The sequence below is a fragment of the Bacillus rossius genome, chromosome 17 (assembly GCF_032445375.1).
Source record: "Bacillus rossius redtenbacheri isolate Brsri chromosome 17, Brsri_v3, whole genome shotgun sequence".
Lineage (NCBI taxonomy): Eukaryota > Metazoa > Arthropoda > Insecta > Phasmatodea > Bacillidae > Bacillus > Bacillus rossius.
This window is the reverse complement of record NC_086344.1, coordinates 11,938,821-11,962,843: the sequence shown is the minus strand read 5'-3', so window position 1 is coordinate 11,962,843 and position 24,023 is coordinate 11,938,821. Positions and strand designations below refer to the sequence as shown.

General features: G+C 41.6%; 1 protein-coding gene across 1 annotated transcript in view; it reads right to left on the bottom strand.

Annotated features, from left to right (window-relative positions):
* The window catches only part of LOC134540674 (leucine-rich repeat-containing G-protein coupled receptor 5), a 403,985-nt gene that overhangs the window by 54,331 nt on the left and 325,631 nt on the right, over window positions 1-24,023 (bottom strand). Inside the window, exon 5 of the mRNA XM_063383546.1 lies at window positions 1,251-1,394. Coding sequence (XP_063239616.1) covers window positions 1,251-1,394 — 144 coding nt within the window. The remainder of the gene's footprint in view (window positions 1-1,250; window positions 1,395-24,023) is intronic.

Genomic DNA, 24,023 nt, shown 5'->3' with positions numbered 1-24,023 from the left:
CAGGAAAGGGTACAGGTGTGAGAGTGCGGCGCCAGGAGAGGGTACAGGTGTGAGAGTGTGGCGCCAGGAGAGGGTACAGGTGTGAGAGTGCGGCGCCAGGAGAGGGTACAGGTGTGAGAGTGCGGCACCAGGAAAGGGTACAGGTGTGAGAGTGCGGCGCCAGGAGAGGGTACAGGTGTGAGAGAGGGTACAGGTGTGAGAGAGGGTACAGGTGTGAGAGTGTGGCGCCAGGAGAGGGTACAGGTGTGAGAGAGGGTACAGGTGTGAGAGAGGGTACAGGTGTAAGAGTGCGGCGCCAGGAGAGGGTACGGGTGTGAGAGTGCGGCACCAGGAAAGGGTACAGGTGTGAGAGTGCGGCGCCAGGAGAGGGTACAGGTGTGAGAGAGGGTACAGGTGTGAGAGAGGGTACAGGTGTGAGAGTGTGGCGCCAGGAGAGGGTACAGGTGTGAGAGTGCGGCGCCAGGAGAGGGTACAGGTGTGAGAGTGCGGCGCCAGGAGAGGGTACAGGTGTGAGAGTGCGGCGCCAGGAGAGGGTACAGGTGTGAGAGTGTGGCGCCAGGAGAGGGTACAGGTGTGAGTGTGTGGCGCCAGGAGAGGGTAAAGGTGTGAGAGTGCGGCGCCAGGAGAGGGTACAGGTGTGAGAGTGCGGCGCCAGGAGAGGGTACAGGTGTGAGAGTGCGGCGCCAGGAGAGGGTACAGGCGTGAGAGTGTGGCGCCAGGAGAGGGTACAGGTGTGAGAGTGCGGCGCCAGGAGAGGGTACAGGTGTGAGAGTGCGGCGCCAGGAGAGGGTACAGGTGTGAGAGTGCGGCGCCAGGAGAGGGTACGGGTGTGAGAGTGCGGCACCAGGAAAGGGTACAGGTGTGAGAGTGCGGCACCAGGAAAGGGTACAGGTGTGAGAGTGCGGCGCCAGGAGAGGGTACAGGTGTGAGATTGCGGCGCCAGGAAAGGGTACAGGTGTGAGAGTGCGGCGCCAGGAGAGGGTACAGGTGTGAGAGTGCGGCACCAGGAAAGGGTACAGGTGTGAGAGTGCGGCGCCAGGAGAGGGTACAGGTGTGAGAGTGCGGCACCAGGAAAGGGTACAGGTGTGAGAGTGCGGCGCCAGGAGAGGGTACAGGTGTGAGAGTGCGGCACCAGGAAAGGGTACAGGTGTGAGAGTGCGGCGCCAGGAGAGGGTACAGGTGTGAGAGTGCGGCGCCAGGAGAGGGTACAGGTGTGAGAGAGGGTAAAGGTGTGAGAGGGTAGTACTCACAGGGCCTCGAGCGCGCCGAGCGGCCGGAGCGCCTCAGAGGGCACTGCGGTCAGCTGGTTGCCGTCCAGCCGCAGGTTGCGCAGCCTCGCCACGTGGCTGAACGCCTCGGCCGGCAGTGTCTGGATCTCATTCTGGTCCAACTGTCTGGAACAAGCAGCGCACGTGGCAGTCCAACACCACTTCACTTCACCCATCTCTACCGTTCATCCTGCTTTTTACTATATAATTGTAAATAAAAATTAAATATACGAGAACGGTTTTTTTATAACTTTCGATTGCCTGTAAAAAAATAGTCAAATTTACATAACATGATAGTTTGATCACCAAACGTACAGCAGGGTCATACTTATTTTTCTACTATATCGCCAAAATGATAAAGGTATTAACCATATTGTAACACGAGGTTCTCTATGTCTTCTTCGAAGAACTTAGACGCAAGTGTTTAGAGGTACAGGTGTAGCGCCTGGACTACCTCTCTCCCTCACGACACTGCTGTGAGGCGGGTGGACTAATCTCGCGGCGCAACTCTTGCGGAAGTCTCGACGCGGGAGCCAGTGCTCCGCGCTATTAGTCAACCCGCCACACAGCCGCGTCGTGAACGAGAGGGAGTCCAGGCGCTGGATCTGTATCTCTCTTCACTGGCGGCTGACTTCTTGGGAAGAAGGCATCGAGAAGCTTATGTTATGCTTTGCTAGTGTTTGTGATTATGTAAAATAAATATGTAAGACGCTGCTGAACTAGTGGTGATAAAATTATTGTTATTAAATCGGAGTTCGAAAAAAAGTAGCCCTCATATATTAAACAATTTGATAATATTGAAAAGTATCTGACAGTTACATGTGGTTTGAACAATGACTGGCTTGGATACATATTTACTCAATGGAATGAGTTATTAAAATAGTAGGAATGATGAAATTCCCTCAGAAATTTTTTGGAAAAATAAATTGCTTTTTAAGTCGTATGTATACCTTTACAGATTTTAAAAAAAAACTATTTATAAACAATACAGTAATTTATTATGACATTAAGATATCATCGGAACGTTTTCTGCAAATCCATGTGCACATTATTGTATAAATATCATTTAAATAATAATTGCTACACAGCCAATAAAACTAAATTTAGACACATCTTTTAGTTGTATATATTTTTTTAACACATCAAGAATTTCAATGAGTGTCACCAAAGATACATGATCAGGGTGTAAATGCGGTAAAGCTATCTTGTTTAATTTCTCTCCAGTCACTGTGATTCTTATGTAAGTTCTACGGCAAATTTGTAGTATGAAAAAGCATTTTAGTGCACTGTGTATGTGTATTTTCACATTCAATCAATCTGCTGCCAGTTTGAATGATTGGGCATGATGTTTTAGCATATCGTCGGTCTCGGATGACCATAAGTGTTTACAAAAATACAGCAGAATATCAATGTTTGATCATCCCGGTATAGCACATCTCCACGCAAAACCGAATCTTCGAAGCTGTGTCCAAAACCTAGTGACATAATTTCATGGAACTTATGTGTGTGTGAGTGATATGTATCGGTTCCACCGGGAACTGGACGCCGGCGCCGGCGGCCATCTTGAATTATTACGTCCCGGTCGCCATCTTGGATTGCGACGTCGCGACCGCCATATTGGATTGTGACGGCACGGCTACCATCTTGGAATTCGAATGCTCGTAACCCGAACGTAGCTATTTTCACAGTGGTGACATAGCCATCGAAGCGCCCCCCTCCCGAACGCTGCTTTTTTTCCGTTGCAGTTTGATCACGACCTTTTGTTATATTTATCGGATATATATATATATATATATATATATATATATACACTCAGTATAGGTTAAGTGCTAAATAAATATTAAAGATGAAATCCTCCACGTAGAAGTCCCGGTAATTTTTGACGACAGCATTACGAAAAAAATTGGTTGTCTGTAAAGTCGGTTTACGGACGATAGTTTAACGTGACAACGTCATAACAAAACATTGATGAAATTATTGCATACATAATGAATAAAATTGAATAATTTTTATTTTAATAATAAAAGAATTTAATACTTTAAATTATACTAGTAATCAGATTTTTAAAATGCAAGAATTATTAACCTTTATTGACGAAATTGTTGTTGTAATAAGCAATGAAAACCAAATTTACTTTTCACTTCACTTTATAAACAGTCGACGAAACAGTTCACGTGAAGATGACTTGTAATTCATTTTAAATACTGGCGTTCAGCTATAAAGTTTAAATATAATCATGAACAAGTTTTCACATGAATAAACTTTAATCAAATATCTATCATCAATTATAAGAATCACCATAATTTTTTTTTAGTCAATTGTAACATAACCTATTATTACTGCACTCGCCGACGGCGTAACGGAACAATGAGCGTAACGGAGCAATGTGCGTAACGGGACACTTTTTCCGTGCGTGCAGCCGGCGTTCATCGATTTATTAGACGTTGTCACGTAAAAAAAAAAAAATCAATGTCGATATTCAAGAAGGAGGAGAGTAGAGGGATTGGGTTCGGAGGAAACCACGGCGCCTGAGCGAGCGGCAGCACGCAGCCCGCAGCGCACCGACGCGCCGCGGGAAAAGCAGTCAGGGGGGAAATGGGGCTGCGCCTGAGAGTGCGGCCACCCGGCCGGCGGCAGCCGAGGCGCCGCACGCATCCCGCCACACACGAGGGATCGATGCGGCGGCGACGACTCCTCGCAGCGGCCCTGCGGGATGCTGGCCCAGTTATCGGCGGGATGCTGGCCTAGTTATCGGCGGGATGCTGGCCTAGTTATCGGCGGGATGACTGACATGCTCGGCGCGGCAGGTGAGGACCCCGGCTCCACACGTGGACCGGAAACTGGGTCAGCCTTCCTCTCCCCTCCCCCATCCCCCTACAAAGCGAAGACTTCTCAACAACACTCCTGACAGCTCCATTTTCTCCCATCTCCTGGCGCTTTATCTACCAAGGACGTGTTTTCCGAACAAACTCCACCGCGGAGCTCTTCGCTGTGCTTCAGAGAAGCTACTTTTAGGGGTTCTTTTTTGTTTAAGGAAATACTTTGTTTAAATTGTTTTATATTCTTTTACCACCATTATTATAATCTATTGCGTGTGAATGATTTTATCTCTTTTCTATAAAAAAAATCAAATGGTTTCAGTTGCATAGTTAGATAATTAACTTTTTAATAAATATATTTCAATAACATGTGTTTTAATAACAGTATTAAAGAGTGAGATAGGATTTATGTTTAATACATTTTTTGCGAAATATTTAGTTTTAAAACTTTGTGTTTGAATTTTTAATTTTTTCTATATTGGATGGGGAAAAAAACCAATTAATTTAAGTTACAAATTAACAATCATATACAAAAAATAAAGCTCTTTGGTACTTTCAATTATGTAGGAGAAAACATAGCAATTCTCTACAACTCGTGACAACACTGCAAAATGAAAAAAATTGGTTGTCTGTAAAGTCGGTTTACGGACGATAGTTCAACGTGACGTCATAACAAAACATTGATGAAATGATTGCATACTTTTATGAATAAAATTGAATCATTTTTATTTTAATACTAAAAGAATAAATACTTGAAATTATACTAGTAATCAGATTTTTAAAATGCAAGAATAATTAACCTGTATTGCCGAAATTGTTGTAATAAGCAATGAAAACCACATTAACTTTTCACTTCACTATATTAAACAGTCGACGAAACAGTTCACGTGTAGATGTAAGTTGTGTGCTGCCGCTGTCTTTCTTCTCCCCGGACGCATAGGCCAATCGAGTGGAAGAGAGATAGATGCGGCGCAAGCGTACAATGTGCGTAACGGAAAAATGTGCGTAACGGAACAATGTGCGTTATGGGACACTTTTTCGTGCGTGCAGTCGGCGTTCATCGATTAATTAGACGTTGTCACGTCAAAAAATATTCTATGCTTTTTGCACGAAAAAAGTACCGTATAAAGGGGTAAGAAAATAAAATATTCTTCGAAAATCTTTATCTGAGCTATGCTATGATTAAAATTTGTAAATTTATTAAATTATAATTTTGTACCTACATAATTAATATAAATACAAAAATTTTTTGACGTGACAACGTATAATAAATCTATGAACGCCGGCTGCACGCACGAAAAAGTGTCCCGTCACGCACATTGTTCCGTTACGCGGTGTCCCGTCACGCACATTGTTCCGTTACGCTCATTGTACGCTTGCGCCGCATCTATCTCTCTTCCGCTCGGACGGCCGCCAATCACAAGGAAACAATCGCTAGAGCGGGGAAACCTTACTGCATTCTACCGAGAGATCCGATTATTTCGTGAAAAAAAAAAAAAAAAAAAAAAAACATGACTCTACGTACAAGTGATTTAGGTAAGACATTTAAAGTTTTACAAGCAGTATAATAAGGTAATGAATTCACCATACTCAGAAATGCTTGATTCGGGGTTACCACGGTTTTTGTTGGCCGGAAACCACACGATAACGCCTCGTCGAGTTCAAGGTCATTGAAAAACAAGCGACGAGTAGCATGTGCGTGGTGGAGCAAGGAATAAATTTTGTTAGGGAAACGGAAATACCCGGAGAAAACCCACCCGACTTATGACGCAAGACCGTAGAAACACCGCGTTTGGCCTTGCAAGGAGTTAAAACCTTGTTAGCACTCAACTTCCTTAAATTCCCCCACCCCCCTTTTCCAATACACACACACACATATATATATAATCCCACACATACACACACATTCACATACATACACACACATTCACATACATACACACACATTCACATACTTACACACACATTCACATAAATACACACACATTCACATACACACACTAGCAGACCAGAATGTTCTAGACGCAAAACACATGAGGTCACCAAATCTATGACAGGCTGCCATGCCTTCATGTGGTTTGAGGTAAGGTCGATTTAATGACACCAATCATAATAAAAGGAGGACACGCAATACCTTAACGACCTGGAGCAATAAGTAAATGGGATTCTACTGTCTCTCCAGGCGCACAATAAGGAAAATTTGCGAATGATTTATTCAGTTCCCGCTGAAATAACGCCCAACCGCTTACAGGCCAAGAAAATACAAGGCGAAGGCATGCACGTTCTATACAGCTACAATTACTCTTCCCAGGAATTCATTTATAATATTGAAACTAATGTTACCTCGTTCATCAACAAAAAAATCACTTTTGTTCGTTAAGTTCTTCGGTTCATAACGGAATATAATATAAAAGAAAATGAAGTACGTACCGCATTTGCAAAAGCGATTAAAGAAAATACAGCCCCCGTTATTATTCGTAGCAGTCAAAATAGACACACAGACTCTTTATGTCCTTATAACGTTGTCAAACACGTCGGTGTACGTAAAATATTATGAATTATTAAATCGCATTCAGTTATATATATTGGGTTTTAACAACTTGGTTTCCCTTTGTTGAATCTGCATTAAGTTTTGTATAAATACATATCGTACAGGCGTTTAATTTCTCCTTCGCTTCTGAGAAATAAATTTCTGTACAAATAAATATTTTTATACAGCATCTCTCAGTTTTTTATGGCGAAACTTTTGAAATCAATTCTACATTGTACTAGCAACCAAAATGATCTAAAATCCTTCGTTCAGGAGATATTTCACATTCTGTTTTCCCAACCTTTCAATACCGTATCATAAAAAACGCTAATATTTTCAGATATACTATGGATACAACAAATTCAATGAAATCACTTTAAATTTTGTAAGATTGACTATCAGAAGATGTTATCGTTTATTTTATTAGTCACTTAAAGGTTGGCCAATATCAGTTCAAAAATTGGAAGATTTCAAACACAAAAAGTGTGAATTATCTTGTACCATTATTGAACTATTAAAAAAACACATGTTTCGTAAATTTCACAAAAAAAAATTCTTCATCTCATGGACGTTAGCTTGGTATATCCAGATATTAAAATAGCGTTGTAGTAGGGTAATAAATTAATGATTGAAAGTTAGAAAACATAATTCAGAATGAAATTGTTTGGAATGGAAGGAAATGAAAAACCACTCAGTAGTCGAAATTAACTTTTCTTTCACTTGAAAATCCTAGCCCACTTACGAGATAGAGGACAACGATAAAGCCACTACACTAAGGGAGTGTGTGCTGCATGATGTAACAAATTTTCCTTGTCTTGAACGTGATTATGTTCATAGCTCTCCTGATCTCTAAAAAAACACTTAAATTGAAGGATACTGACAGTTTAAAGAAGACTGAAACAAATCATCACCGTGAAAAGTGAAAATACATTCAAGCCCATATCAAGTAGATCCTCCATACTTAGGAAAAATGAATGATGGACACTTAAAAAGAAAGCTTGTAGACGATGAAGAAGATCCGACATCAACAATTTCGAATTCTTACAGTACGCTGACTTCTACGATGATGACGACAGTGACTCTGAAGCTGGTGACAAGGACAATTACTGTGATGAAACATCTAAAGCTGACAATATCGAAAACTGTGCAGAAGCTCCGAGACCAAAACAATGGAAATGTCGTGATAAAAATATTTTTTTCTAATAAAGCTTACAGTGATCGGTGGGTCAATGACGAAAGTGACCCTGAGGCTGGTGTTGTAACGGAAGACTCCAAATATATTATTAATATTTATTATAAACTTGCAAAGAAGATGATAGGAGAAGAGAATGATTACGCATCATGGGAGGATCCTAACATAGTGTCTGACAGGTTAACACTTTTCTACATGTTTCGATTTGTGCAGGAAAATATTCGACAATCAAAGAAATAGCTTCCGTACTCAAAGAACTGAGGGAAGCTGGCTACATACAATAATGGCTTATATTACTTGCATGTGCATAAAATTGAATTTTGAATTTTTTTAAAATTATTGTTTTATTTCTCGAAATCTGATTACTGATTTCTTGCGACTACGTGTTCAATATGTGAATTGCTTGCTCATTGCATGTTCGGTGTGTTCATTGCATGCTTTTCATGTGTTCGGTTTGTGTATTGCGTGTCCATTGCATGTCCAGTGTGTTTACTGTGTGTCCACTACGTGTACAATGTGTAATGTGTGTCTATTGTGATACCAGTGTGTGTGTACTGTGTGTCCATTGTGTGTAGTGTGTGTTATTTTCGTTTGTTTAATGTGTGTCATTTCGTTAAATGTGTGTAGTCATATCTGTAGTGGATCTGAATATTTACTGGTTCAAAAACTCTTGGTCTTGATAAAACATTTTTTCAGGGATTCATGGTCCTTTATTAAGCGTAATTTATGTTATGTTGGTATAATTGTTTGTAACTGATTTTATCGATAATTTAGGTATAAAATAGTTCATTAAAGTTAAAGGTCAAGATCAAAGTCATCCAAGATGGCCGCCGTGACGTCACAATCCAAGATGGCTGACATCGGCTCCGGCTCTACACCCAGAACCCAGGCGCCGGACATACTTTTACATACTACTAACACATTTTCCGTTTCAGAATCGTTGTAATAATTATTATCTGTGTGAGATCAATTATTTTAATAACGAAGGTTTTTTTTTGACGTGATAACGTCTTATAAATCGATGAACGCCGGCTGCACGCACGAAAAAGCATGACTCATTGTCACGTTCCGCCTGAGCGAGCGTGCAAGAACCGGCCAACCACCGTGCGAGAAAATCTTCTATAATATCAAAAAGGTTAATGCGGGCTTTTTAAAAGCAGCAATTTAAAAAAAATTACTTATTTGTCCAATTTCGTCATTTCAAATAAACTATTTATTGATATTGATTTGATTTCAGTTTATTTATATAACTAATTGTTCGTGATTATATTGAAACAAATTATTTAAATTAAATTTTACAAAAAACTGTAAATAATATTTGAAAATTAAAAAGTATGCAAATTTTTCATCAACGTTTTCTTATGACGTTATCACGTAAAATTATCGTCCGTAAACCAGACTTTACAGACAACTACCCCCCCCCCCCCAATTTTTTTTTAAAATCTTTCCAAGTTTTATCTCATTAGGTAGGTGTTGTAAGAGGAATGGATTTGAAATAAAAAAAAAACAGCTGCAGTTTGATTCGGTAACGTGTGCGTGCTCGTGTAAGTCACACAGCTTCCTGAGCTACATCTGCCCCCGTGGTGGGGTGGAAGGGGTGGGGGGGGGGAACATGCGCTCAGGGCGAGGAAATGCTTCTAGAAGTGCTTTCCAATGTTCTGCGCTTAATGTCTCGGAAAGCTCTCAGCGCACGCTTAACCGCTTGACGTATCCACCGCGGAGGTCGCTGTTCTCATAACCGCTCCGCCGCGACTCTGCTCCGAAATATAATATCAGTCGATTGCAAACTAATTCATATACAATCTTTGCTACTTAAAAATTTAGTCGATTATTGTAGTTAACATATTCTTGGAAAGATTTAGAGGATCATTTTTTTTGGACGTGACAACGTCTAATAAATCGATCAACGCCGGCTGCACGCACGAAAAAGTGTCCCGTTACGCTGTGTCCCGTTACGCTCATTGTACGCTTGCGCCGCATCTATCTCTCTTCCACTCGATTGGCCTATGCGTCCGAGGAGAAGAAAGACAGCGGCAGCACACAACTTACATCTACACGTGAACTGTTTCGTCGACTGTTTAATATAGTGAAGTGAAAAGTTAATGTAGTTTTCATTGCTTATTACAACAACAATTTCGGCAATACAGGTTAATTATTCTGCATTTTAAAAATCTGATTACTAGTATAATTTCAAGTATTTATTCTTTTATTATTAAAATAGAAATGATTCAATTTTATTCATAAAAGTATGAAATCATTTCATCAATGTTTTGTTATGACGTAGTCACGTTAAACTATCAACCGTAAACCGACTTTACAGACAACCAATTTTTTTGAAGTGAAAACTTCTATGGGAAGGTTCGGATAGGGAGTAAATTCATGTAAGTCGTCATCGACATGGTCACGTGACGTGTTAACGGTAACACTATATCTGTTCCTATTAGTGTTCAAATTGTGTTTAAGTTCAATTTTAATTTTAAATCTTTAGTATACGATTACTGTGCAGTAAAAAAGTGAGTATAAAATATATTAATATTCTCATATAGATATATAGTTTGAATAACGAAGAAAATGGAGTCTTTGTACCAATATAACCTAAAAATTAATAACATCATTATTTATTTTTTAAATACCTACAATTACTATGAAATGCGTATTTTATAGTAATTTAGGAGTTATTTTACTAGCGTGATAAAACAAATTTGTTGTGTGATAATATTTTTTCGTAAAAATTGCGAAAAAGTCTCTGATTTTTATCAAAAAATATTTTCTTATGTTACATAATTATATTTTACAAAGATAGTATTTCTTATTTCAAATTATATGTATTTTCTTAATTCTATTTATTATTAATATTAATAATAGTTACTTTGATTTACAAGTTTTATTTTAAGATCAAACAATTAATTTGTATATCCAAAAATAACAACTGTTTGTTTATAGTTTTAAGTTGTTACTTCTGTCAGCAGTCCTCATGACTGCTTTGAATTTTTTTTAAAACTAACAATGCATATGACTTGTAAGAACATATAACTTCCGGAAAATCAATTTATCGTTACGTCATTATGAGGATGTTTTAACAAATAGCTTGACTACTAACAAATTTTTCACAATATGTTACACAATAGGTTTAAATAAAAAAAATCGTGAAGGCAAAAATATTTAGAAAAAAAATCAAAATTATATGCTTTCTTTAACGAAAGATTCGTTTTATATTCTTCCGAGTCCCGTCTAGTCATTGTTCAACCATCACTTAACCATTATAAGTGTTAAACTTTTTTTCAGCGTCGTTTGGTGAGCGTTTGATTATGGTTTATGCGTAGAAGTAAATATATCTATTCCAATAGAAATTTCGTGTTAATTTAGGTGTTTAAATACCCTCAACGAATATACTTAAAGTGGGTTTGGAATCATGCAAGCCATCAGTACGTCTTATGTTCAGGAAACCCTGAATTATTTTCCAAGCAAACTACTTTTTGATTAGCTGTCGGAGTGGCGTTTTATATGTAATAAATCTTGTAACGTAACGAGGAGTAGTAACTCTTAGGAGTGAGACAGACATTGGTTCTATAGTTGGTGGGAAGCATGGTGAATTATCTTATTGCTGGGAAATGTAGCGTAGACTGCTAGTGATTCGCTGCAAGAATGTGTCAGTTCGCAACCATACTAAGCTCTACACAGAGGATCTTTTTGTCGTAGAAACTGATGAAGATTTTTTTTGTAATTAGAAGAGAGAAAAGCTCGAGCGAGAACGAGAGAGAGAGAGAGTAGTATAGGATAGCCGGAACTGGCACTGGCGCTGGCGCGTGGAGCCTGAGCCGGTGTCCGCCATATTGGATTGTGACGTCACGGCGGCCATCTTGGATGGTTGTGACCTTGACCTTTGACCTTGACCTTGAATTTGATCCTCAAAATGTGTCAAAATCCGCCAAAATTGGGCCAAATTTGCCCAAAATTCCTCAAAATTTCCATTTCTGTGGAAAAACATTCCGCCAAAAAATCTCAAAAAATTCCACAATTCAAAAATTCCCGTTTTCGAGAGAAAAATTCCCGTTTCGAGGGAAAATTTCCCGTTTTTAGTCCTTAAAAATCCCAGCGGCTAGAAATGTCCATATGTAGGCTTAAGCATCCATGTCTACAGCCTACGATAAGCCTCTGACGTCATCATGGATTATGACGTCACCGTTGCAATTTCCGTTACGGCCGCCATCTTTAACTTTTTTATTTATTATCCGATTTTAATGAAATTTTTTTTAAAAATTAATAAAAAATTTACTTAATAAAATTTTAATAAAATACTTATAAAAAACAAACATATACGACACGGAGTTCGAAGTCCTCGGTTCGAACCCGACGAGTGCAAAAAAATTAAAAATGGCGACCGATCCTTCCCCCGTGGTGGGTGCTAGCAGACTGACTCCCACCACTTTTTTTCAAAGCATATATATCGTCACCTAGTATGACGTCATGTCCGCCATCTTGTCTTCGATGCTGGAAGCCATCATCAATGTATCGTCGGCTAGAGTGCGCCGATAACATGTTAGTTTAATTCGTATCCGCTAGAGTGCAGTAATCATTTATTACTGTGACACCCGCCATCTTGTCATTTGGCCGCCATCTAGAAAATCCGTAATTATTTAGCTAGAAATTCGGGAAAAGTTTCAAAATTCATTAAATAAATCACTCATTAATTTACATATTGATTCGATCGATTCCTGTCCTCGGTTCGATACCCGATCGATGCAAATAATCTTAATTTTTATGTAAAAATACCTAAAAAATGACAGGTTCGAAAATAAAAACACTGCAAGTTCTTTTACAAACATAATATTTATTACATAATTTCTATTTTACTACAGGATCACCTGCGAAGGTTAGCAATCTTACAAACATTTAGGTCCGCATAGTCGTGAAATGACTAATTCTTAGCTCCAATCGGTTTATACAAGACAGAGTCCAGCCAGATCCTTTACAGACATAGTCCTCCTCTTCTTGACAGAGTTTCTGGATACCTTGTTTAACAGTTTGCTCGATATCGTTAGAACTGTAAATTACTGCAGCCGATGTCTTGAATGCACACTTCTTCACTTTGTCATCGAACGGATAAGGCTTTCCATATATACAGTCCAACCACAAGTTATATTTCAAAGGTCCGTTTGTTGCTACGTCATCAGTAAGCTGATTGATTATGTCCTGTCTGATATCATCAAGAAAATTACAAATGTCCTTTGACTCACTTAACGTACTTGGATAATAGTAGTCTTTCAATGTTCCACGAAATGCAGACTGCGCCAAGTAGAAGCCATTATCGTTCACTTGTAATGCTCCGATCACAGTCTTATGTTTATTTTCATGTTCAGATGCCACAGCAATCGGTTGCTGCACATCAGTTTTTTTACTTGTACGCTCACGAGTCACCAATCTAAACTCAGGAGTCGTAATTGCTGCAGGTAGTTCAGCAGTAGGCGCACGGACTTCACCTTTACAGTTTATCGAATGTTGGCGCAAATTATCAATTCGAGTAAACCATTTATGACACTCGTCACAGCGAAACTTCATGCGAGAAGGACTCTTCGTACATTTACTCCTCTCATGTCTCCGTACATCATGTGCAAATGCAAACGTCATGTCGCAGTAGCCACAAGGATGCCTAGTTGAAGACAAACCCGAACCAGATGTCGCTGTTACTGCAACTGAATCATTTCCAGGCATACTCTTATGCACATCAATGCATCGTTGTTGTATAGAAACCTTTACTTTCTGCCGCACTGCAGGTCCTTTACATGTCTCCAAGTGATGCTTCAAATTAGCATTTCTTGTAAATTGCTTGCGACACTTAATACAACCAAACATTTTACGATAAGGGTTCTTGGCACATTCTCTCTTCTCGTGACGACGAGCATTGCTGATGTTTGAGAAAATCTTGTCACAGTAACGACATCGATGTTCGTTAGTTGACGATTCGCCATCCATTGAAGTCTCCATCGAGGGCGAAACAGCGTTCGTCGAGGTTTCCTGTACAGTCAGCACTACCGGCATTAAAGTCTCTTCTGCTGGTGGTATCACATCTGTTGAAATCCCCTCCAATGTTGACGTCATCGTTACCAACGGGATCTGCTCCTTCTCCGTCGTAGCTGTCGATAAGGTTCCCGTAGTCGATGGTACAACCTCCGAGTTCAACGTTAAAGACGGTAAAGATGCCATCGAGTTCGCAAGAACAGGTAATTACGCGATTTATGCACCAGATTAAACAATCTAGGTGATCCTTACACCGCCGTCGTCAGAAACAAACTGAGCGTCCTGCTGTCTAGGACTCGCTTATATACATGCACCGGATGGAATAATACGCTAGTCAAATCAAGAACAATTTATTATAATACTAGAGTCAAAACAACATTAAAAAAATAGAAGCACCATCAAAAAAATAAAGGAAGCACACTTGGAAGCACCGACAACGAAAAGGCAGCACATTTGGAAGCACCGACAACGAAAAAGGCAGCACCATCATCGAAAAGACCGCACATTTGTCATTGGCTCCAATATTCATTGGTTCCATCAGTCTATTGATTCTATCAGTCTAGTGACTCCAACAGTCATTGACACCAACGGCCTTTTTCTTCATCAGCTCCAATGATATTTGGCTAGAATGCTACGAGTCTAAGAGACCATGAGGCTACAATTCTACGAGTGTACAAGACTCCTCCAACTACCTTCAAGTGTATAAAGCTCCAAATGCTCCAACAGCTCCAACACGCAATGTACGCGCAATACATGTAATTTACACACAATAAATGTAATGATTACACAGTACACACACACAGGAAACGGAACGTACACACAGTACACACAGGAAACGGAACGTACACACAGTACACACAGGAAACGGAACGTACACACAGTACACACAGGAAACGGAACGTACACACAGTACACACAGGAAACGGAACGTACACACAGTACACACAGGGAACGGAACGTACACACAGTACACACAGGAAACGGAACGTACACACAGTACACACAGGGAACGGAACGTACACACAGTACACACAGGAAACGGAACGTACACACAGTACACACAGGAAACGGAACGTACACACAGTACACACAGGAAACGGAACGAACACGTAATATTCACGCAATTGACACACAGTACACGCAGAGTACACGCAATTTACGCAAAGTACACCCAATGTACGCAATGTACGCAATATATATATGTAATGTACACACAATGACTACGCTTCGTTCGCGCAGGACAAACATTTAATGAAAACGAAGCACGTTTGGACGGAAATTCTATAAAACGAAAGCTCATTTAACGAAAAGGAGGCGCATTCTCTCGTTCATTCAACTTGGTAGGATACGATCTTCAATGATAAGTTAGGATATAATCTCTCCATCAGTCTATGAATCAAACAGTTTATATTTCCATTAGCCATCGACTCCAACAGTCATTGACTCCAACAGTCATTGGCTCCAACAGTCATTGCCTCCAACAGTCATTGTCTCCAACGTCCTTTTGGTTCATCAGCTCCAATGATATTTGGTTAGAATGCTACGACTCTAAGAGACTATGAGACTACAATTCTACGAGGGTACAAGACTCCTCCAACTACCTTCAAGCGTACAAAGCTCCAACTACTTCAGCAGCATTATGTTATAATAGTACAAGGCTACTTGACTACGAAGCTACAAGTCTACATGGCTCCAATTGCGGCATCTGTCTTCGTCTGAATTTTCTCTTTGACTCCAACTCCGCCCGCCAGCATCTCTTCGATCTGCACCTCGATTATGTTATAATAGTACAAGGCTACTTGACTACGAAGCTACAAGTCTACATGGCTCCAATTACGGCATCTGTCTTCGGCTGAATTTTCTCTTTGGCTCCAACTGCTACAGCAGCATTATGTTATAATAGTACAAGGCTACTTGACTACGAAGCTACACATCTACAAGGCTCCAATTATCACATCTGTCTTCGTCAGCATTTTCTCTTTTGCTCCCACTGTGAAGTGGTCGGTGCGCGTCACTTGAACTTCGCGCCGCGCGGCGGGCTTCGGCGCTCCTACCCTTCCTACCTTCCCCCCCCCCCCCCTCTCTGCGTCCAGTGCTGTGTTTGTCTTCCCCTCGTGAGGTGTCCGCGCATGCGCGTGGCGCCCTCTTGCTTAATTAAAACTAGGTGTAATGCCTTGAAGGCTCTTCTTGTTCGTTAGCAGTCAGTCGGTGCTGGTCGTGAATTAAGCATGTAGTCTGATACTTGCTTTAGAGAGAGTGTGTGACAGCGGGGAGAATGCACGTAAGTGTTGTAAGGTGGTGACCCTTACAGTAATGTAAACGGTACTTGGTAATAGCTGTATTATAAATTCCATTTCGGCCGTCACCGTCTAAATTCAATTTGGCATTTATTGTTTTCCTTGATCGTTTTTGTATTAATACCATGCATAGTTTGTTTGACGTCTCTCCCCGTCTGGTCTACAGTCTTCGTTAGGACTTGTTTTTTCGTAATGAATTTAATGTATTAATTTGTAAATTTTCCTTTTATATCATGCCTTATCATGCTTTACAGTAAGCTTATACCGCCTAGTGTAGGTTAGGCCGCGGTCGCCTGCATGTTCATTTGACGTTTTTGTATTCTCTAATGAGGCATGTTAGTGTTCATTATCCTTGTGTGTAAGCGTTAATACTTAATTGTAAAATTTCTTTCAAGTATTTATCAAGTTAATATTATGTATTCAATCAAGCATTTAATCCTAAAGAAAACATGGATATGTGTTCACGTATTTTGCCGTAGCATTTGTACCGCTAATTTTTCTTGCTATCAGTATTATTAAAAACCCAGTATTACTCTTGTATGTGAAAGAATGTTTTACGTGAGGCTTTTGCCCAGGATTAAACGACATGTATGTAAATTCATTCTTACTAATTCAACCTTTGCATCCATCCTTGGCTATAATTGTTAGATTACCTCTTTGAAAACCTTTTATTCAGCATAATTTATTCAGTATTTTTAGGATAGTGTTACACGCAGTTGAAGGTTCACGTGAATGTACTTCACCTGTTTACACTGTCCCATGAAGCTCATGGAAGCCTTCAACTGCGCAACTCTGCTTTGTTATGCTGACTATTAAAGTTTTTGTTTGTCTCTTTTGTCTTGCATGCACCATGGGGTCACCGGTCACGGGATGGGTGTATCGTCTACGCCGTGACGAGCTGGTTCAAATCCTCTCCGAGGAGGGCGTTTCCTTCGAGGAGGGCGCTACTGTTGCTGTTTTGAGGAGCCTACTCGTCCAGCATGTTCGTAACTCCTGGGAATCAGCTGATGAGGTACCGTCTCGGCAGTTCCCACCCCCTTCTGGCCCCGCCTTGAACTCAAAATTTAATACAAAAATATTTTTTTCTAACCTTAAGCTTCTTCCTCGGCTTGATAGCTGCGAGCCACGAGCTGTTTTGGATTTTTTAAGTGCGGCATCACGTCTTGAAGGGCTGAAATTAGTTAGTGAGGCAGAATTGTTAAAGGCCCTGCTGAGTCTCTGTGGAGCCGCATCTTTGCAATTGCTTACTGATGCAATTACTCAGAATCTTTCTTTTGCTCAGTTCAAAAGCTCAGTTTTGCAATTTGCCTGTCCTCCACGTGTGCTTGAGAGCTGTAAACGGGACTTAGTATTTAGGTTTCAATTGCCTAACGAGCCCACTCTTCAGTTCATTAATTCCGTGGCCAATTATGCGGCCGTTCTTAATTTAAACCTCACAGAAACGGAGTTAGTACAAACTATATTAGGGAATGTCTCTCCGCTTGTGCTTCAACATAGCGCCATGCTTAGTCCTCCCACAACTTTGAATGCTTTACGCAAGTGGAGCTCTGAAGTGGAGAATCGCTTGCTCGCTGTTAGAAAATATAAGGAGGAATTCCCCATTGCATCTACATCGCGGTTTTATAAGCCCAAAAACTTAGAATTTCAGCCTGCTGTGAATGTTTATTCTCAGTCTGCTCGTGCTACGCGCGCGCCGCAGCTCGTTGATTGTGCGGCTAGTGTAACCGAGCCCCTTGTCGGCTCCGGCCGCGCTACCGACAGGCGCCCCCCTCCCACTAATGCGCCCGGCCTTAAGGCCAGCCGGTCTAGGTGTGCCAACTGCGGAAAGTTAGGTCACGCGGTGTCTGAGTGCACGCAGCCCGCTGTGAGCCGTGATTTACGCAAATGCTTTAGGTGCAACCGCGCAGGGCACTATAGGGACCAGTGTCCGGGAAACGGGCCCCGATCAGGGCGTATGAGCGGTCGCCGCGATCGTCGTCAGAGAAAAGCCGCCTTTCATAAATTTCACAATTTTGTTCATGTTAATTTGTTTAGTGATATTGTTCCGGCTCTAGTGGATTCCGGAGCCACTCGTTCTTTGTTGAGTGCTGATTTTTTTGATTCCTTATGTAATAAATTTCCTGCATTGCAGAGCCGTGTGACTACGTGCCCTGACGTCATTATTTGTGTAGCTAACGGAGAAGTAGTACGCGCTAACAGAACAGTTGAGCTTCACATTAAAATTGCCGGATTTTCCTGGAACTGGCATTTTTACATTATTCCTGGTTTGTGTCATTCACTTATCCTTGGTCTGGATTTTCTGGGGAAAACTCGTTGTTTGATTGACGTGGCTAATCAGCATCTTGTTTTTGGCTTTCGCCCTTCATTAAAAATTAAATTAATTCCGCAGAATGCCGCCCCTGAAGTCATGTCTTGTCCTGACATGAGTGACATGACCTTCAGAGACTCTCTGATTTCGGACGTTTTCAGTCGTTATCCTGACGTAATAAACAGTCGTATAGGTAGGTGTGATGTATTGCCCTACAAGTTTTATTTAAAGGATCGCACGCCTGTTAAGGCCAAAGGCCACAGAGTATCACCCCCTAAACTACAAAAAATGAAGATTATTGTCGATCGCCTCATGGAAGCTGGGGTCATTGCCCCATCTATTTCTGATTTTAGCTCGCCTACTTTTCTAGTTCCTAAAAAGGAGGCTGGAGAATTTCGCTTGGTTCACAACTTCAAATCTCTAAATGATAAGGTCATTCAGGACTCTTACGAATTACCGACGGTAGAGAGCGCTCTACAACACCTAGGAGAGGCAGCCATTTTTTCCGTCATCGATTTGAACGCCAGTTTCCATCAAATCCTCTTGCATCCTGATTGCCGTAAATACACCGCATTTTCTACCCCTTGGGGACAATTTCAGTTCAATAGGGTGCCCATGGGCGTTTCATTTGGTAGTCAGGCCATGAGTCACGTGCTGGACCATATTCTTTTTGATTTAAAGTATAAATTTGTCTTTAACTATATTGATGATATTATTGTTTATAGCGCTAGCTTAGAAGAGCACAAACAACATCTAACTCAGGTGTTTGACCGTCTTCGAGCGGCTGGGTTAACTGTTAATCCTGACAAACTTCGTTTGGCCCAGGACCATGTTAAGTTCCTTGGTTACATTATTTCCAAGGGAAAGCTCATTATGGACCCTGACAAGGTTTTACCCATAGTTAATTTTCCGCCCCCTAAAAACGTCAAGGGAATTCAGAGATTCCTAGGCATGACAGGTTACTATGCACGCTTTATACCGGACTATGCTGCGGTTTGTGGTCCGTTGAATAAGCTGCGCAAGAAAAACACAGCCTTTGAATGGGGTGACGCGCAACAGAAAGCCTTTGATAATCTTAAGGCCCTTGTGTCTTCTCCTCCCGTTTTGATCCTTCCGGATTTTCAGCGTAGGTTCGCACTTCAGGTCGATGCGTCTAGTATTGCTCTAGGAGCCGTCTTAGGTCACCTCGAAAATGATAGATTACGCCCCATAGCTTATGCTAGCCGATCGTTGACAGACGGAGAAAGGCGTCTCGGCGTGTATGAGAAGGAGGCGCTTGCATGCTTGTTCGGCGTTGAGAAGTTCGCCTCGTACCTGGACTGTCAGGAATTTGACCTGTACACTGACAATCAGGCACTTAGCTGGTTATTTAACCACCCTAACCAGCTAGGGAAATTAGGGCGCTGGGTGTTATGGCTGTCCCGTTTTAACTTTAAGCTTCACCATCTTAAGGGTAGTGACAATGTGGTCGCTGACACGTTGTCACGGATGTTTACCCCTGAGGAGTTTGACACCAGTGCCTTGCCAGTATCTTGTTCTGAGTGTGCAAGGTCTTCCCAGAGTCTTTTCTTAGTATCCGTGATTGTCAGAAGGATGACCCGCTGTGCGTTCGCATACGCAGGGATTTGCATCATGGCACTGTTACGCCCTACGTAGAGGAACAAGGTGTAATTTATTACACAGGGAAGTCTGGCAAGCAGAGGAAGGCAGTGGTTCCTGCCTCCCTTCGTCCGATGGTTCTTAAGTACTTTCATGACTCATTGTTGGGTGCTCACTTGGGTATCAAAAAAACATTCCGCCGCATCAGCGCGCATCTGGCATGGCCCGAACTACGTGCAGACGTGCGTCATCACGTGAGGTCCTGTGTTGACTGCCAGGTTTCTAAACCCCCGCAATGTGCCAAGGTTGGCCTGTATTGTGCGGATCCCCCGGTTGCTCCATGGCACGTTCTGCATATGGATATTTTTGGCCCCCTTACACGCTCCAAAAAGGGAAATATTTGCATTCTAGTGGTTCTGGACATCTTTTCCAAATTTGTGTTACTACTCCCCTTAAAAAATATGAAGGCCACTAGTATTGTTAAAGCCTTAAGAGAGCAAGTGTGGAAATTTTTTGGTGCTCCTGCTATGATAACCTGTGATAATGCCCGTTACTTCCGGTCTGTATTATTTAAGGATATGTGTTTTGAATGGGCTATTAAACCCATTTACAGTAGTCCCTATTGCCCCCAGGTTAATCAGTCTGAACGTGTAAACAAGGTGCTTAAAGCCACTCTAACTGCTTATTACAGGGATGACCAGTCATTGTGGGACAGTGACCTTGAATTCATCAACGTGGCGTTTAATTCTGCTGTCCATATGGCGACAGGGTTTCCCTCTTCCATCCCCTTCATGGGCCGTGAGTTGACCCATCCCTTGCTTAACTCCTGGGGACTGCCGCCTCTGGAACTCGCCTCTGACAGTGATTCCCTGGAGGCCATGCTTGACGATGTGAGTTGTAATCTTAAGAAGGCCCGCGAGGCTGTAGCCGCCTCTTATAATGCTACGCGGAGACCACATGGTTTTGCTGTTAATGACTTGGTACTCTTAAAGAATTTTAAATTGCCAAAACTGGCTGATAATGTTAATTCAAAATTGATTTCTGCTTTTGTTGGGCCATTTGTGATTGATAAATTTTTGGGAGACAACACGGTCCTATTGCGTAACCCTTCTGGTTCTAGAAAATATAAAAAGGCCCATGTGGGTCAATTAAAGAAATTTCATCAATAATTTTTTTTTCCTTTTTTTGGACTTAGTTTTTTTTGTTGTTGTTTGGGTGTTCGTGTTTCCTTCTCTTTTTTTTTTCCTTTCCTCCCACCGATGCTCCCGCCACGCCCAGAAGAGGACTTCACGCCGCAGCGCACCCGACGCTCCTCGCCCTGCCCGAGATAGCGTGACCGCAGCCGCCCGCCGGGTTCGTCGTGTCTGCAAGGTCACTTGCTTGCTGGGACGTTGGTCGCCGTCACGTCGCCGATGAGGAGCGGTGGCATGGAGTCGCCGCCGTCTCCTGCCCGTGTGGGGCCGTGACGCGTGCGGAGACTGACTCTCCTGCAGCGGCCGCTTCGGATGGCCCTGCCTGCCAGGCGCCGAGCGTGGGCAGGCGGTGGGGACGCCCGCCGTTCTCGCCCTGGTGTCGCGCTGGGTGAAGGCTTGCTGTTCCTGCTACTCTGGGATGAAGAAGATGTTGTCCGATATTGAATTTATTAGGGACGTCCCGTACTCTAAACTTTCTCTTCAGCGCTGAAGAGTCTTTATTTCAGTGGAAACGCTGAAGAGTTTTTATTTCAGTGGAAACGCTGAAGACTCTTTATTTCTGTGGATACACTGAGAATCCTTACTAGGTGTCCTACATGGAAAATTATGCCAGTCATGAACTCACTTCAAGAAATTGTTATTTAGAAACATTGTTTGTATTTGTATACACATAGAAATGTGTTGAACTCACTTCAAGAAATTGTTATTTAGAAACATTGGTTGTATTTGTATACACATAGACATGTGTTGAACCCACTTCAAGAAATTGTTATTTAGAAACATTGGTTGTATTTGTATACACATAGACATGTGTTGAACTCACTTCAAGAAATTGTTATTTAGAAACATTGTTTGTTTGTATTTGTACACACATAGAATTGTGTTGACTTGACATTTGAGTTACTTCAAGAGTTGTGACCGGACCTGCAGTTCCTCGTGTCCTTGTGACTTGGTTGGCGAGGCTCGCGGTTGCGTTCGTCAAGGGTGGGGGAGTTGAAGTGGTCGGTGCGCGTCACTTGAACTTCGCGCCGCGCGGCGGGCTTCGGCGCTCCTACCCTTCCTACCTTCCCCCCCCCCCCCTCTCTGCGTCCAGTGCTGTGTTTGTCTTCCCCTCGTGAGGTGTCCGCGCATGCGCGTGGCGCCCTCTTGCTTAATTAAAACTAGGTGTAATGCCTTGAAGGCTCTTCTTGTTCGTTAGCAGTCAGTCGGTGCTGGTCGTGAATTAAGCATGTAGTCTGATACTTGCTTTAGAGAGAGTGTGTGACAGCGGGGAGAATGCACGTAAGTGTTGTAAGGTGGTGACCCTTACAGTAATGTAAACGGTACTTGGTAATAGCTGTATTATAAATTCCATTTCGGCCGTCACCGTCTAAATTCAATTTGGCATTTATTGTTTTCCTTGATCGTTTTTGTATTAATACCATGCATAGTTTGTTTGACGTCTCTCCCCGTCTGGTCTACAGTCTTCGTTAGGACTTGTTTTTTCGTAATGAATTTAATGTATTAATTTGTAAATTTTCCTTTTATATCATGCCTTATCATGCTTTACAGTAAGCTTATACCGCCTAGTGTAGGTTAGGCCGCGGTCGCCTGCATGTTCATTTGACGTTTTTGTATTCTCTAATGAGGCATGTTAGTGTTCATTATCCTTGTGTGTAAGCGTTAATACTTAATTGTAAAATTTCTTTCAAGTATTTATCAAGTTAATATTATGTATTCAATCAAGCATTTAATCCTAAAGAAAACATGGATATGTGTTCACGTATTTTGCCGTAGCATTTGTACCGCTAATTTTTCTTGCTATCAGTATTATTAAAAACCCAGTATTACTCTTGTATGTGAAAGAATGTTTTACGTGAGGCTTTTGCCCAGGATTAAACGACATGTATGTAAATTCATTCTTACTAATTCAACCTTTGCATCCATCCTTGGCTATAATTGTAAGATTACCTCTTTGAAAACCTTTTATTCAGCATAATTTATTCAGTATTTTTAGGATAGTGTTACACGCAGTTGAAGGTTCACGTGAATGTACTTCACCTGTTTACACTGTCCCATGAAGCTCATGGAAGCCTTCAACTGCTCCAACAGCATTATGTTATATGATTCCATGGATACTTTGTTACGTAGCTACAGGTCTACGAGGTTCCAATGCATCATGTTTACGAAGCTTCCAGAACACAGGGTTACGAGACTGCGAGGCTACAGGACTACGAAGCTTCCAGGACACGAGGCTACATGGCTACGAGACTACATGACTCTAACTGATTACAATAGCACCACTCAGTGGTGAGAGTTAGGTTATCTAATGCAAAAGTACTTTATGCATGTAGTTCTGCTTTTCAACAACAGATGTCGCCACATGTTGCTTGCAGGTAAATAATATTTAGTTCTTTTATGCGGGATGCGGGATGCTCACTAACGATCGCAAAAGAAGGATGGCTTCGCTAGACTCCAAGGAAAAGGAAGTTCGTCTTGCATGTTGGTGCTCCACAGATGTCTCATGGCGTAATATTAATTTGACTGAGTAATGATATTTGTCAATTCCACCTGATAAAAATATTGCAAGTTTTGATTTAGTAGCAGAAATTATCGAATTAAATGTAACTCCAATTAAAATGACATGTCTCAATAGACAAAAAAAAATCCATGCAGAGAGTGGTTCCTCAGAATAGTCAGAAACACTTGAAGAAACCACAGGAATGATTGCAAGAACACGGGAAAAACCATCAAATTATTGACATTAATAATCAGGAGCACACGGAGAAAACCATCATAATATTGGCAAGAATAATGAGG